This window comes from Leptonotus elevatus, chromosome 3, assembly GCF_054856555.1.
Source record: "Leptonotus elevatus isolate MCC_2025b chromosome 3, RoL_Lele_1.0, whole genome shotgun sequence".
Lineage (NCBI taxonomy): Eukaryota > Metazoa > Chordata > Actinopteri > Syngnathiformes > Syngnathidae > Leptonotus > Leptonotus elevatus.
In genome coordinates this window covers 4,510,025-4,524,030 of record NC_141241.1, presented here as the reverse complement: position 1 = coordinate 4,524,030, position 14,006 = coordinate 4,510,025, and the positions used below count along the sequence as shown (strand labels likewise).

Below are 14,006 nucleotides of genomic sequence, written 5' to 3'. Positions count from 1 at the left end.
GTAAACAACACAATGTGTTTGATTTATCAAGATGGAGTTCTTTCGTCTATTTAGCACAGTAGTTGTGATAGTTGTAACACTTTAATTAAAGCAACATCTTGATAAAAACAAGCTACAAGTACTTAATACTGCGCCACATGATGTTGCGTTTTGTACGTATTCGTCACTTCTTAGACAACTCTCCGTTTACATTTGAAGTCAAATTTGTTTTTATAACATGAACGACTACTTAAAACGATTTTACAAAAAATGCAAATTGGGCATTCTGCCTCGAAATATGTATGTAGCCTAACTAGCTAGCTTTCTTCATTCATAAATATTCATCATAACTGTGACAGTATGCCGCTATTTCCCTGCATGAAATTATACGGTGAACTGAACTGTATGGAATGCTTATGAAATAAAATAAATACATAAATGAAGCAAAATGGCGAGAAAGCAAGTTTGCTGTAGGCCAAAATGTGTTTTGAGGACGAAAACAAAAAACAATTTATTACTATCCGCCATTTTGGTTGTTTACTTTCACCTCGGACACTTTCAGGTCAGAATTTGGAAAAGCCAACGCGGATAAATTTGACTTCCGACCTTCCTCGAATGCAACATTAGGTACTGTGTTGTCATTTTCTGTCGTCAACCAGTGGCAAAATGAAATGGATAAAAACAGGTGGATTTTGATGCGATTCAAATTTCCTCTATCTATTGATTAATTATGGAACATCAATTCTTCTTAAATATCAAGGACATGATAATTACAAAAAAAAAAACCTCCACAATCAAATTTTGTAGAGGCAGCAACTGGTTAAATGATTTATCGATTAATGAAAATAACATGTTATAACCACTTAGTGTTACACAAACATTGACATCAGTATGGATGAAATGAAAATGTATTCATAATTCTAATTCAATGATTGTAAATATAAATAAAAAATCTGAATTGTCAAAAAAGTACAATAAGACAGGTCTTTCATAAATGTAAGTAAATACTTTTAAATTCAGTAACAGTAACAGTAAATTTCAAGAAAACAGTAACAATTCGGCCTTAAAAAAAAATCTATTTTCTTGTTCATTTATAAGAAAAGAGAGATATTAAAATAATCTATTTATGGTTTTATGAATCAATATCACGCTCGAAAAGGAAAATGTATTCGATATCAATTATTCGATTTTTTTTTTTTTCAACCCAGCCCTATTAAGTCATTTCCTCAAGCACAATATTAATCAGAATGTGGGGCGCATAAAACATATTGTCAAAAATATAAATAAAAAAAGACTTGCTTTTTCCTACTTTCCCTTTACACAGAATTATAATTACTTTTTGGTATTTGGGGAAACGTGCATTTAATACATGAAATGGAAAAGCAATAAGAGCATGTGCTCTTCTTCCCAGTGGTTGTCGCTCCCAGTAGCAGCTTGCAGTTAATGCCCGGGTCTCCCGCGATTGGCCGTAAAGAGCTTGGTTGGTTGTCAACTGGCGGCGAGCGTCGCCGGCAGGAGGCTGTGGGCTGGGCCACGCCGTTTACTCCCATCTCTAATTAGAGATGTCAGGGGTGGATCTGTCTGGGAAATTGCACAGTTGAACACACACACATAAACCATAGCAGGAAAATGCAGTGAGGCAACAGTGGGATGAGGATTGTCCTTCAGTTTCACTCTGTGATCATGCGGCTTTGACTTGTGTTGCCGTCTGATTTGAATTTGGCTGAAGCGGCTTATTCCGGGCTCGGGCTGTGTTTGTGTGCGTGCGTCGGGGTTCTCTATTAGTGGCGCGACCTCAGCAGTGAACCGGTTAACAGTCCCGGGGGAGGCTCGTGTTACCAGCAGCAGGGCTGGTCCTTCCTCTCTCTGCCCCCCCCCCCCCCCCCCCCAACCTCAGTCTCTCCCCGATAGTCCAGAGAGACAAACAGTACCCGAGGGATGAAGCATCAGTGCAGCAAGTGACAAAGGAGCGCCATCTAGGAACGCAGCCAAGGTGAGAGAGGGCGAGCGAGAGACACTGAGAGAGCTCAGGGAGAGCGTGTGAGACTTTTGGCTCTCAGAGGCAATGGAGTCATGAAGCATTCGGTCCAGCTTGACGTTTTCCTGCAGCATTCTGGTTCCCACGGCAACCAAGGCACCCCAAACAGGTAGATGTGTGAGTGTGTACACTTCAATGGAAGACTTGTAGTCATTTGTAGCCGAAACGTCTTTTTAGCCATGACTTTGATTCGGGCTTGTTCGGGAAGTCTTTAGATCTTTATGGCTCTTTATGTGTATGTCTTTCTTTCATTCTGCTGTGTGGGACTTTCCCCCCGTGGCTGCTGTGGTGGCTCGAAATCTCGAAGCACCTTTGAGCCTGCAACTCCAAAGCTTGTTGAATTGCTGCTCTGCTGCTTGTTGATTTGCTGTGTTGTGTTGGTGATTTTCTATGCTTTCACTCTGCCAATGTTGAAAATAATGGTAAATAATATCGTTGGCTACATAGCATACTTGTCATAAAAGTCATTAAAAAAAAAATATATATATATATATTAAAGTAAATTTTTGCGTATGACATTCAGAATATTTGTCATTTTTTTCCATTTTAAATTATGCAAGTAATTTCAAGTAACTGATAAGAAAACGAGGAGGATGAGCATGTGCAGTAGATAAAAAAATAAATAAGTTAATGACGCCCTCATCACATTAAATGTCGAACAAATTAACACATAACAGGTGCTCTTTAAATTTGGCGGGCAAAAAAATGTTGATTTAAAAAAAAAGCCTTTTTAATTAAGCGATTAATAGCGATTACAGTAATGTCTGGACTATAAGGCGCACCTGACTATAAGCCGCGCTAGCTAAATTTGTTAGACAAGTTTGTTACAAAAAAATTTATTAAATGCTTTACTTTAATGCAAGTAGTTATGTTTATTGCTCAAACACAACTTGTGCTACCTTTAAAGTAACCATCCGCTGTCACGCTAAAGGATCATCTGTGGACAAAATTAATAGTGCGATTAATCTGCATTAATACATGATTAATGTGATAATTTTTTTGTGATTAATTAATTTGTTAATGCTTTAACTTTGACAGCACTAATATATATATATATATATATGTATATATATATATATATATATATATATATATATATATATATATATATATATATATATATATGTATATATATATATATATATATATATATATATATATATATATATATATATATGTATGTATATATATATATATATATATATATATATATATATATATATATATATATATATATATATATATATATATATATATATATGTATATATATATATATATATATATATATATATATATATATATATATATATATATATGATTATATGATATACTATTTCAATAATCACGGTAGCTTAAATTTGTCCAAATCCTCAGATTTTAGCCTCTCTTTTGTGTTTTATAAACAAAATAACCAACAAATATCCAAAATAAAACATTTGTAAACATTTGATTTTACTTTTAATTAACACCAATCAACATTTTTGCAAATTTTCTGACATGTTACAGATCAAATCGGTAACTAATTCATAATCAGTTTGTGGATTTTCTGCACTGTCAATTTGAAATAATGCGTTTTCAAATAAAGGAATGGATTTTTTGTATCCGATTCATCCAATAATTAAACAACAACAACAACATAACTATTCATTGAAACCCTTAAATGAATCATTGCTGTGGAGGTTTGAATTGCAAATTGCAATTGTATGTGCATGCGCGCATGTGTGTGTGTTTTCTGGAGCAGACAACTATTCAGTGGCCATCATCATCGGCCTCCCTCTGATTCTTTCAAAGTCATGTTTGCCACCCACCCGGACTTCCTGTTCCCCACTGAATCCCAGCTAATACCAACACACGCACACACTTCCAAATGTATGCATTTATTCTGCATCAACTCCTTGCGTGTTTGCTCTGTTCAGATGGGTCTGTTTGAGTTTGTCACACCCCCAAACACGCACACACCATGATGTCACCCTTCCACTGAGCCTTTGTTCGTGTGATAGACAACCCTATTCAGCCACTGTGCATGATTTTGTGTGTGTGTGCGCACCCAAGCGGAGGTCATTTAGATTGCAAACAAAGAAAGAAGAAAGAAACTCCGGGCAGTCCGACAGAGCAGATTCTTTTCCCCCCTCCTGATTTGCAATTGTTGCATGGGTGCAAATGTTAGATTATGAATTCATGAATACACAAATGGTTCTTCTCCGCTCTTTAAAATAGCTCTCTAAAAACGGGTCAGGTGCGTAATGTTGACATCTGCCTTCAACATCTGAGAGGAGGATCGTCTTCCAACCTTGCTCGTCGGATTCGTTCGAAATACGGTTCTTGTTTGTACTTCCATTTCCTGTTGTGTGCTCTGTCCAGTTGGGATGACAGCAGCTCGGTGAGCAGTGGCATCAGCGACAACATCGACACGGATGACATCAACACCAGCTCCTCCATCTCCTCCTACGCCAACACACCTGCGGCACAACGCAAGGGCCTCAGCACACAGGTAACTTCAGATGAGACAAATATTTGATATGAATGATTTAAAGTTTCAACTGCGAGTGTTCTGGGCATTCGCCTGTTCAATTAATTCCATTGATGAACTATTGACATAAATCATTTAAAACTAGGGGTGTCAGGCGAGTAACATTTTTAACTCATTCACTGCCATTGACAGCCATAGACGTAAAAAAAATCATTTGAGCTATTTCTATTAGTTTAACTTTTTCTTTTCATTTTTTGTTAACAAGAGTATGGAAACCTAAAAAAATATGTTTTTGTACATTTAGAACAGATATAAAATGTGTGATTAATCGTGAGTTAACTAGGGAAGTCATGCGATTAATTACGATTACAAATTGTAATTGCCTGATGCCTGATGAATTTTTAATCATCTTTTCTATATAACTAACATAACTATTTGTTTTTATTTAATAATCATTTTTTTAGGAAAATATTATTAAAAATTATTAAATAAATAAATACATAATTAAATCGCATGACTTCACGATAAATCACAAATGTTATATTTGTTCTAATACAATAAACAAAAAATCTAGGTTTTCATACTCTTGTTACCAAAAGTGGGAAAAAATGTTTAACTAATAGAAATAGTTAAAAGCAATTTTTTACGTCTATAGTCGTCAATGGCAGTGAATGAGTTAATCATAATTAATCGCATAACTTCAATAGTTAACTCACAATTAATTGCAAATTTTACAAACTGTACAGTTAAATATATATTTTTTAAGTTTCATACTCTTGTTAACATAAAAATGGGGAAAAAAATGTTAAACTAATAGAAATATGGCTGCATCTTTATTTCATTGATAGAGTACTTTCAGAATAATTTATAAAATTTTGTTATAATTAAAAAGATGTATTCTAGGCCTACTGATATTGATTTGTGTTGAGGTCATTTTTTCTGCCACTAGATGGCATAATTGCATTTGTAAGACATTGGTGACATTTTTCTTTTCAGTTTTTCTCCATAGGTTTGGCACATTTCTTGAAACTGAGATGACATTTTCGAAACTGCAAGCTCATTTGGACAAACAGACTTCAAGTGTTCAGTTTATTAGCAAGAGCACATCTATCCCAAAACTGGTCACACATGCTTCATTGCAAGTTCCTTTCCTAAACAAAGAGTCGCAAAGATCCTTCTCAATTGATTTGGCCCATCTGCATTCACTTAAGTGCTTTTGCCAAAAGTAACTTGGATGATTTTGCACAACACCATGGATCATCTGCAAAAGCTCCTATCTCTGCCAAAACGGCTTATCTCTGTGTCAAAATCCAATTTCTATGTCATAGAAGTAGTCCTTGCACCCACAATGCATCATCTCTTTGGCATTCTGTGAGCACTGCAAGTCAAAATCATTAGATGTTGTGTCACAACAACAGAGGTGCCGCTAACAAAATACAATCATATATAAAACTGGGGGGGTTATTTTAAGAGCAATTTTCAAAGTTGTCGAGTAAATTTGACTCTATTTAGAGTGGGACCAAATAGACTCAGTTTTAGAGTAATATTTACACATTGAAGAAAAGACCCTATGGACACGCAAAGTGCATTTACTGTTGCATAGCTCAAGGCTTTGAAGTGAAAGCAAGAAGGAGCATCAAAGTATTCGGGGCAGGTTGATGTAGTCGGCATCATCTGGAAATACGTATTTCACATTGGCTGCATGCCGTGCACGGTGTGTTTTTAATAGTCTTTTAACGGAGCAGCCTACTGCTTTTTCGTAGCGTTGCCTTGGCAACTGCAGGAGCAGCTTGAAAGCAGCTGTCATTCCAACAGCAGTAATTTAGTGCCCGACTTAAAGACTGCGGCGAAGGGGCCAACTTTGGTCAAGTTGGATGACATTTCGAATCTAGCGCTGACTCACCTTCTTTTCGTAGGTTTTGAAAACCAAACAAACGTGATGTTGTAAACATGAGCGTAATCAACTACTGTACATTGATCATTGCCACCGGTGACCACTTTAAATGACTCACTCAGAAAACCAAATTGGCTTGACATGTGTTGCTAATTGAAAGATTCAAATTTTGAGCTTTTATGTCTCTGATGGTACCTTTTTGAAATCATTTATAAAAGACCTCTCTAGTCTTCTTTTTAAATTAGGATTGGCTGATATTACACATGGCTACTCTTTACTCTTGTGATGGAAAGTTGAGATTTAAAATTAGTAGCCTTTTCATCAAATCTGGCTCTCTTCACCTTGAATTCAGAAAACCTTGTCTTTTTGTTTTCCCCGCCTCCATCCTAAGGAAGTGCTCAGCAGTGTTAAATCTGACATGCTGTATATGTGTGTGTTGTCAGCCTGTGACAGATGCCGAGAAGCACTCGGTGTCGGCAGCGGTGCACCAGGCCTGGTCAGGAGACGAGGCGAAGAGGCCAGACGGAGGGTCGGACAGCGGGGTCAAAATGGAGCCGGGCTCCAAGTGGAGCCGTCGAAACCCCTCTGACATCTCTGATGAGTCAGATAAGGGCAGATCGGGGAGAAAGACCGCCTCTGTGTCCCATACCGGGTCCTGGAGGAGAGGCATGAGCACACAAGTGGGGGTGACACCCCCCCGGACCAAAAGCACAAGTAGCACATGCTCCACAAGCTCTGTCACTGTCAAGAACCACAGTACAGGTAACGTAACTTGATTTTAAAGTGGTAGTCGTGTTGCTATCTATCTATCTATCTATCTATCCATCTATCCATCCATCCATCCATCCATCCATCTATCTATCTATCGTAGATAGCTTGATAGGTAGCTCGACAGACAGTCAGAAAGAGATATAGATAGCTCCATAGCTAACTAGCTAGATACAGTATTTTTTTTTTTTTGCTTTCCTTATTAATTCAAAAGCCAACATCCAATTCAATCTGAGCACACAAAACTAGCTCGCTAGATACAGTAGCTAGCTGATACAGTATCTAGCTAGCTAGATACAGTAGCTAGCTGATACAGTCTCTAGCTAGCTAGATAGTTATCTATCTAGCTAGCTAGATAGCTAGCTAGATAGCTAGCTAGATAGCTAGCTAGATAGTTATCTATCTAGCTAGCTGGATGGATGGATGGATGGATGGATGGATGGATGTGAGTGTGACTCCATGCTCTTACGTTTTGTACTGTATGTCTTTCAGGTAAAACAGATGATGTCAAGGTTTCAGAAAAGGGGCGTCTCTCTCCACGTTCTAACGGCCTTAACCGCTCGCCCTCTGACGCGGCGGATGAAGCAAAGAAACAATCACTGTCTACCAGCCACGCATCCACTCCCAGCTCGCTCACACACACCCTTTCGGAGCCCCAGACGCATGCCTCCCGCGCACCAACAAGCACATTCGGCTTCAAGAAACAGAGCCATGGCATGGTAGCCATGGTAACCGCCAGCGGCGCCACCGTTACCAGTGGCTCAGCCACTCTGGGGAAAATTCCAAAATCTGGTGTACGCTCACTGGTTGGATTGAAGGCAGGTGGGCAGGATGGGGGGATGCTGCTAGGGCACCACGATGATGGCTTCCTCGCTGCGAGCGCACGCTCCACCCTTCAGTACCGCAGCCTCCCGAGGCCCGGACGCTCGGGGTCGGCCGCCCGAAATGGAAACCGCTCGTCCACCAGCAGCATTGAAGCCGCCGTGCTGTCAGTCACGTTGCATGGGAAAAATGCCATCAGCATCGCCAAGGCCAACGGTTCCGCATATCTGCTGGCCAATCAGACCGATCGGGAGAAGGGCGTGTCAGATGTTGACAACTTCAGAAGTGGAGGATCAGCAACTGTTCCTCTTACAGGAAGACAGCAGGTTTCCTCACCGACACTACGCAGGTTAGCGCATACGCAAAAACCAGTCATCTTGCCTGCCTACACACTAAGCGGGCTCTACTTGTGTGCTCGCCATTGAAGCGTTGAGTAATAATCAAAACATGTGGGCATGTTTTATAAACCCTCACACTCTCCCACTGAGGTCAAATGAGGTCATTGTAAATCAGAGGCTCAAATTGAGCTCAAGTGATCAGCTTCCAAACCTACACAGTCTTGGCGACGTGTGCGAGGAGGGCGTTGTGCCGGCCAATGGGAGTCTTACTTTCAACACCGTGCCCTCATTAATGTCGGGAGGTGATAACTCTTCAAAGAGGCTGCGTGCTTCTGTTCTTTCCCGTCACACATCCACTCCTCGTAGCCTGCGGTTAACTCTAAACCAGGATTAGCACAAACAGGAGAGAGTGATAACGCCGCGTGTTGGCTGGGATTCTGAGGAAGGATTTCTTCATTTAATTGGCTTACTAGCGAGTGGACAAGAAAGGTTTCAAATCCGGTTCAGCTCATTGATATTGACTAGAATAGGGAAGGGCTACCGGCGGCCCGGAGCCACATGCGACCTGCGGCCACACTCTCAGGGTCGCCTTGATTAATTCTCTGCCTCAATTATTTTTACCCCCCCTAAGAAATGCTGATACACTTTCATTACACTTTTTCCACACAAAAAATTCAAGAGTCAAGTGAAAATCATGGGGAAAAAATAATAATAATAATTGGGGGGGGGGGGGGGGGGGTGAATCTGTGAATATCCACATCTGTGGTGCCGAATACCATTCACCACTAGGTGGCCGACATGGCTTACACCAGGTCTTATACTACTCTATACAATATTTTTTGTGGATTTGGAATAATATGCAGGACAAACATGGCACCTCAATAATATAAAAATTTTGACTGTTGTTTACCTTTGTGGAATAATGTACAAAATGATTTCTTGCACTTTCATGTTGGTGTCTTGTTTGATATCTTTGTGCCATCTTTGAATGGCAGATTTGGTGCAAGAGTACGACGGGGGTAATATTCCAGAGGGGGGGTAATATTTTGAGAAAAAACTGACGAATTTGCAATGGCAAATTAAAGTGGAAAATGTGCCAGTTTTTTCTCAGAATATTAATGTTGGGTTATGATAGTGGATCTTTTTATACGTGCATTGAGAAATGTACAATATTATGAAAAAAATTATTTAGTAAGAAAACTATCAGTAGCACTGATGAAAAATTGTGGCCCACTCCAGTATTTATAGACTAGGACCATTAGCCCTATTCAAACTGACATTTCTCTCTACACATGTACACTTGATTCACCACAGGTTGTTTGGTGGGAAGACCAGCAAACCGGCTCCAGTCACCACGGCAGACAACATGAAAAACTCCACCGTTATTTCCAACCCCCATGCTACCATAAATCATGTAACCAACATGGTCGAGTCCTCTGATGGCGGGCTGGGAGGCGTGGACAGTGAGACCATCAGCCCCATGTTTGGCGGCAGAGTGCTTGGGTCTGGCACAGGCACGCTGGGTAGTGAACAGGTGAGACACCAACAAAAAAGATTCCTTTTTTTTTTTTTTTAAGGAAGTTCTTCAATATTTTTTTCTAAAATAATAAATAAATAAATAATGTATTTTTTTATTTTTTTAAGTTCTTCAATCATGCTAGTTATTGCGGTATACACAGGAAGTCCGTGAACCTGTTTTCCGGGTTTGGTCACATGATCTCCAAAGGTGCATTGCGTATGACTGTAGATGAAATTGTAGGCGTTGATGTGACTGCCTGAAGGTACAAGAGACAAGTATGTGCATGCGTCTTTTGTAATATTCTAACATGATTCATAAGGCTTCATCAGAAGTTGCATGAATCATAAAGTGACAACATTAAGCAAGCGTCTGGTTTTGGGTGTGTAGGCTTTTGTTTATTCATTAAATGTTGAACACTTTTAACCCCTACATTTCAAATAGTAAAGCCCTAAATCATCAAAACCAAAAATAACTGAAAAATTCACGTTTATCAGGCCCTACTATTTTCTTAAGAGTAATTTACACAATCTTTGTCCTGCCACAGGCCTCCAGTCCAGGTTCAGTCTACTCCTCCACTGGCCCGTCCAACAGTCTGACGTGGGGCACAACATTCAGCAGCTCGTCCGCCCAGAGCAGGGAGAGCACGCTGGGTGGGCACGGCGGAACAGGGAGCGTGGGTTACCCCTCGGTCAGCAGCATGCACACGAGCAGCGAGTCCATTGACATGAGCCTGGGCAGTGCCGGAGGAGGAGGAGGAGGAGGCCACGGGACCCACAGGGAGGACACGCTGTCCGCCTTGGGCCGCACTGGCAGCGTCAAGACGGGCATGTCGGAAAGGTGAGAGTGATATATTTTTAGGGCGCATTTACAAAAGCATACCTTTTTGTGTTTCAGTTGATATATATGATATTATTTATGTATTTTAATTTATGATGTATTATTATTATTAATTTATTATTAATGTATTATTAATGTATTATTAATTTATTATTAATTTATTATTAATTTATTATTTTTTCTTTATTATGTAATATTATTTATTATTATCATTATTAATATTACGTTATTATTATTATCATTATTATTATTATTATATTGATATTATGTCATTTAATTTTCAGAGTGTGTAAGTAACAAAATGTCTCATGTAGTAATACTTGTTCATCCAAACAAAGACTATTGTGCTTTTTATAGTACCACAATTATTTGAAGTCCTCACAAAGAACACAGGATTCACTCATTCTTGACCATTAAGCCCTTTTCACACTGCATCAAACCAATTCAATTGTATATGTGGTGAGGGACGGGGGTCACGGAATGGAGTGAAAATGTTCTTCTTTACAGCGGCGCAATCCTGACGTCAGACTAAAGAGGAGCTGGCAGAATGATTTAGTGTTATTTTGCCGGAATTATTTGTCAAAGCAAAATCTTCGTTTTTACTTCCTGGTTGGCTGTTACGTCAACATTCCCAAATATGGGGACGCTGGCAACCGGTCATTCTGAGTTGCGGTGTGACCCTTTCACATTGAGCAAGTGCAGTGTGAAAAGGGCTGTCGAGTACACTAGCATTGACATTCTCAAATAGCTACCAAAATAATAAAATAGCATTCAATGTAATGCAATAGTTATACACAAATCCGTCATGACATGAAATGGTATCAATTAAAGTAAACTAACTTTTGATACAAACATGATTTTTATCTACTCTGATTTATGTTACAAACATCATATTTCCATACATTCGTGTACTTCTTAAAGTAAAGGAACAAAATGTGTTTTCCACCCTTTTAACCAGTCAAGAAATATTGTCCTCTGTCTGCACTCCAGCTGTGAGACAAAGTGCTTTGGTGTGTATACAGTAACGTAATTGTGCTCATTGAAGAGGAAGTCGAATGTGCTCCGTGTCAGGTATGCCAGTGGAGAACTTGCAAAACATCTGGAGACAAAACTTTGAGGTTGTGACATCAGCCTCTCCCCACAGCGTTCTCATTAAGTTCGCTGTCCAACTGAATTGTTTTCTAAAGGGATTATCTTTTTTGGGCTTAATTGTCTGAAACTTTCTTTCTCTGTGTGTGTGTGTGTGTGTGTGTGTGTGTGTGTGTGTGTGTGTGTGTGTGTGTGTGTGTTGTGCGTTTTCTTCCCCAATCTCCCTCAGCCCCCTCTCTTCCCCCTCCGCTAGCCCTAAATTCAGCCGAAACACTCTGCCTCGGAAACAGGACAGGTAAATGCACCTGTGTGCGGTGTTAGGCTTGTTGTGAGGCACAAACACTCAAAGCAACAAGAAGAAGGAATTTGTGTTGATTTCTAGTGTAGAAGTGGAAAGTCTGCAGCTCTGTGTGGTCATTTGTCAGATCTTGCCACTGTTTGTGTCTGTGCCTTTTGTCTGGTGGTCTTCTCTAGTCTTTATTGTGTCTGTGCTGCCACCTTGTGGTAAGAACGCATTCCTTATGTGACAGTCACGTGATGAAATAAAAGAGTTTTAGGTAACCATACCAATAAAATATGATGGTAGAAGTAGTTGGACAGAAGCAGCTGCATGTTTCTTTTCCTCCCCCATCTGAAGTGTTTCTCTCCTACAGTGGGCCACTCTGTGGTAGAAACACTCTGCCTAAGAAGGGACTCAGGTACTGACACCCCCTGCTTTGCTAGACATGTTCCACTTTTTCACTCCGGTTCGCCAATTTGTCTTCAGTACCGTTTCCCTGTGTCTACATTCACTGCTCGGGGCTTGTGCTCAAGTTTTGTTTGTTTTCGGCGCTTCGAAATGTTATGTTTGGCACTTGGCACTTGGCACCCACATGGTTGTGTTGTGCTTCTGCAAAGAGGCATGCCACTTTGTCATCATACAGATCTCACTGTCATATTTAACAAGGTTGACCTCTTATTTCCCCACACAGTCGATTGCCCGTTGCTAAGAATCCATGTTCATTTCGCTATAATGCTTTGTTCCAGCTTTGATGATTCCAGCTACTAACTTGGCTGCAAAAGAAAAGAAAAGAAAAAAAAAGGGTTCTAAAACATTCCAAATCAAACCAACTGCTTAAAAAAATCCGTCAAGATAATCCACACTGTCTTCCTGTGTTGTATCCTCACGGACTAATTAAGCTTTTGTTGCAGGTATGGCCCGCCCCCTCAGCTGCGAGGTCACGAGGAGGGCCGTGATTGGCTGCGTTCCTACTCCACCAGTGGGCTGCAAGAATCAGCCAGTAATTCCCCCTTTTCCCCTGGCTCCAGCCTCACCTCACCTTCCGGCACCCGCTTCAATTTTGGACAGCTTGGTGCGCTCCACACACTACACCTCATAATAATATTTTTTATATATATATATATATATTAGGGGTGTTTAAAAAAAAATCTTCGGCAATATATCACGATATTACAGCGCTATCTCGTATCGATTCAATATGCAGCCGAATTGATTTTTAAAGATAGATTTTTGATGGAAATATTCAACAAAATGTCTTAATTAGAGTTAGGGTTCACACTTAAAGCATGGAAGAAGGTAATATTAATTGAACATTAAGCCTTAACATTTTATTTGTTTGTTTGTTAAATACAGTGGACCACAGTTTATAAGCCTGAAGTACATTTTATACAAATCTTACAGTGTTCATGTACACGTTTGTTGATAAAAAAAAAATCTAAATTTGAGTTTAAAAAAAAATCATAATAATTGACTTATAGATTCGTATCGGGATTAATTGGTATCGAATTGAATTGTGATTTATGAATCATGATACAGATCGAATTGCAAGCTACTAGGCAATTCACACCCCTAATATAAATATATATATATATATAAAATCAAATTGTGTAGTATTTGACTTCACCTGTTGGAGGTCATCATTGACTGCCAATTTAAAGGCTGGTAACATTTAGTTTTTGTTTACAAATGAATTCCCACAGCGTCAAGCCCGACATCCACAGCTCAGGTCAACCTGACCGGCCTGCGTAACAACAGCCTGACCAACCAGGATGTCACCTTTGACCCTTCCGGCGACAACCGCCTGAGAAACTCGTGCATGTCCCTCGATGAGAAGACTCGCACCATGAGCCGGTCGGGCTCGTTCCGCGACGGCTTTGAGGAAGGTACGAAGACTCAAAATAGTGGACAGAGTGTGCCATGTGCAATCTTGTATGACTGTCATGCACCAAGTCTGTAATTAGGTGAAAAATG

At 39.7% G+C, this 14,006-nt stretch overlaps 1 protein-coding gene across 3 annotated transcripts in view; it reads left to right on the top strand.

The window, feature by feature from the left end:
- Positions 1–14,006, top strand: part of nav2a (neuron navigator 2a) — a 99,819-nt gene that overhangs the window by 63,957 nt on the left and 21,856 nt on the right. For 2 of the 3 annotated variants that reach the window (XM_086072275.1, XM_086072276.1), the window contains 9 exons: positions 4,380–4,509; positions 6,826–7,144; positions 7,643–8,321; positions 9,625–9,844; positions 10,374–10,666; positions 11,985–12,050; positions 12,409–12,453; positions 12,947–13,107; positions 13,736–13,918. In XM_086072275.1, the coding sequence (XP_085928401.1) occupies positions 4,380–4,509; positions 6,826–7,144; positions 7,643–8,321; positions 9,625–9,844; positions 10,374–10,666; positions 11,985–12,050; positions 12,409–12,453; positions 12,947–13,107; positions 13,736–13,918 (2,096 nt within the window). The remainder of the gene's footprint in view (positions 1–4,379; positions 4,510–6,825; positions 7,145–7,642; positions 8,322–9,624; positions 9,845–10,373; positions 10,667–11,984; positions 12,051–12,408; positions 12,454–12,946; positions 13,108–13,735; positions 13,919–14,006) is intronic. The other variant, XM_086072277.1, reaches the window with a different exon arrangement.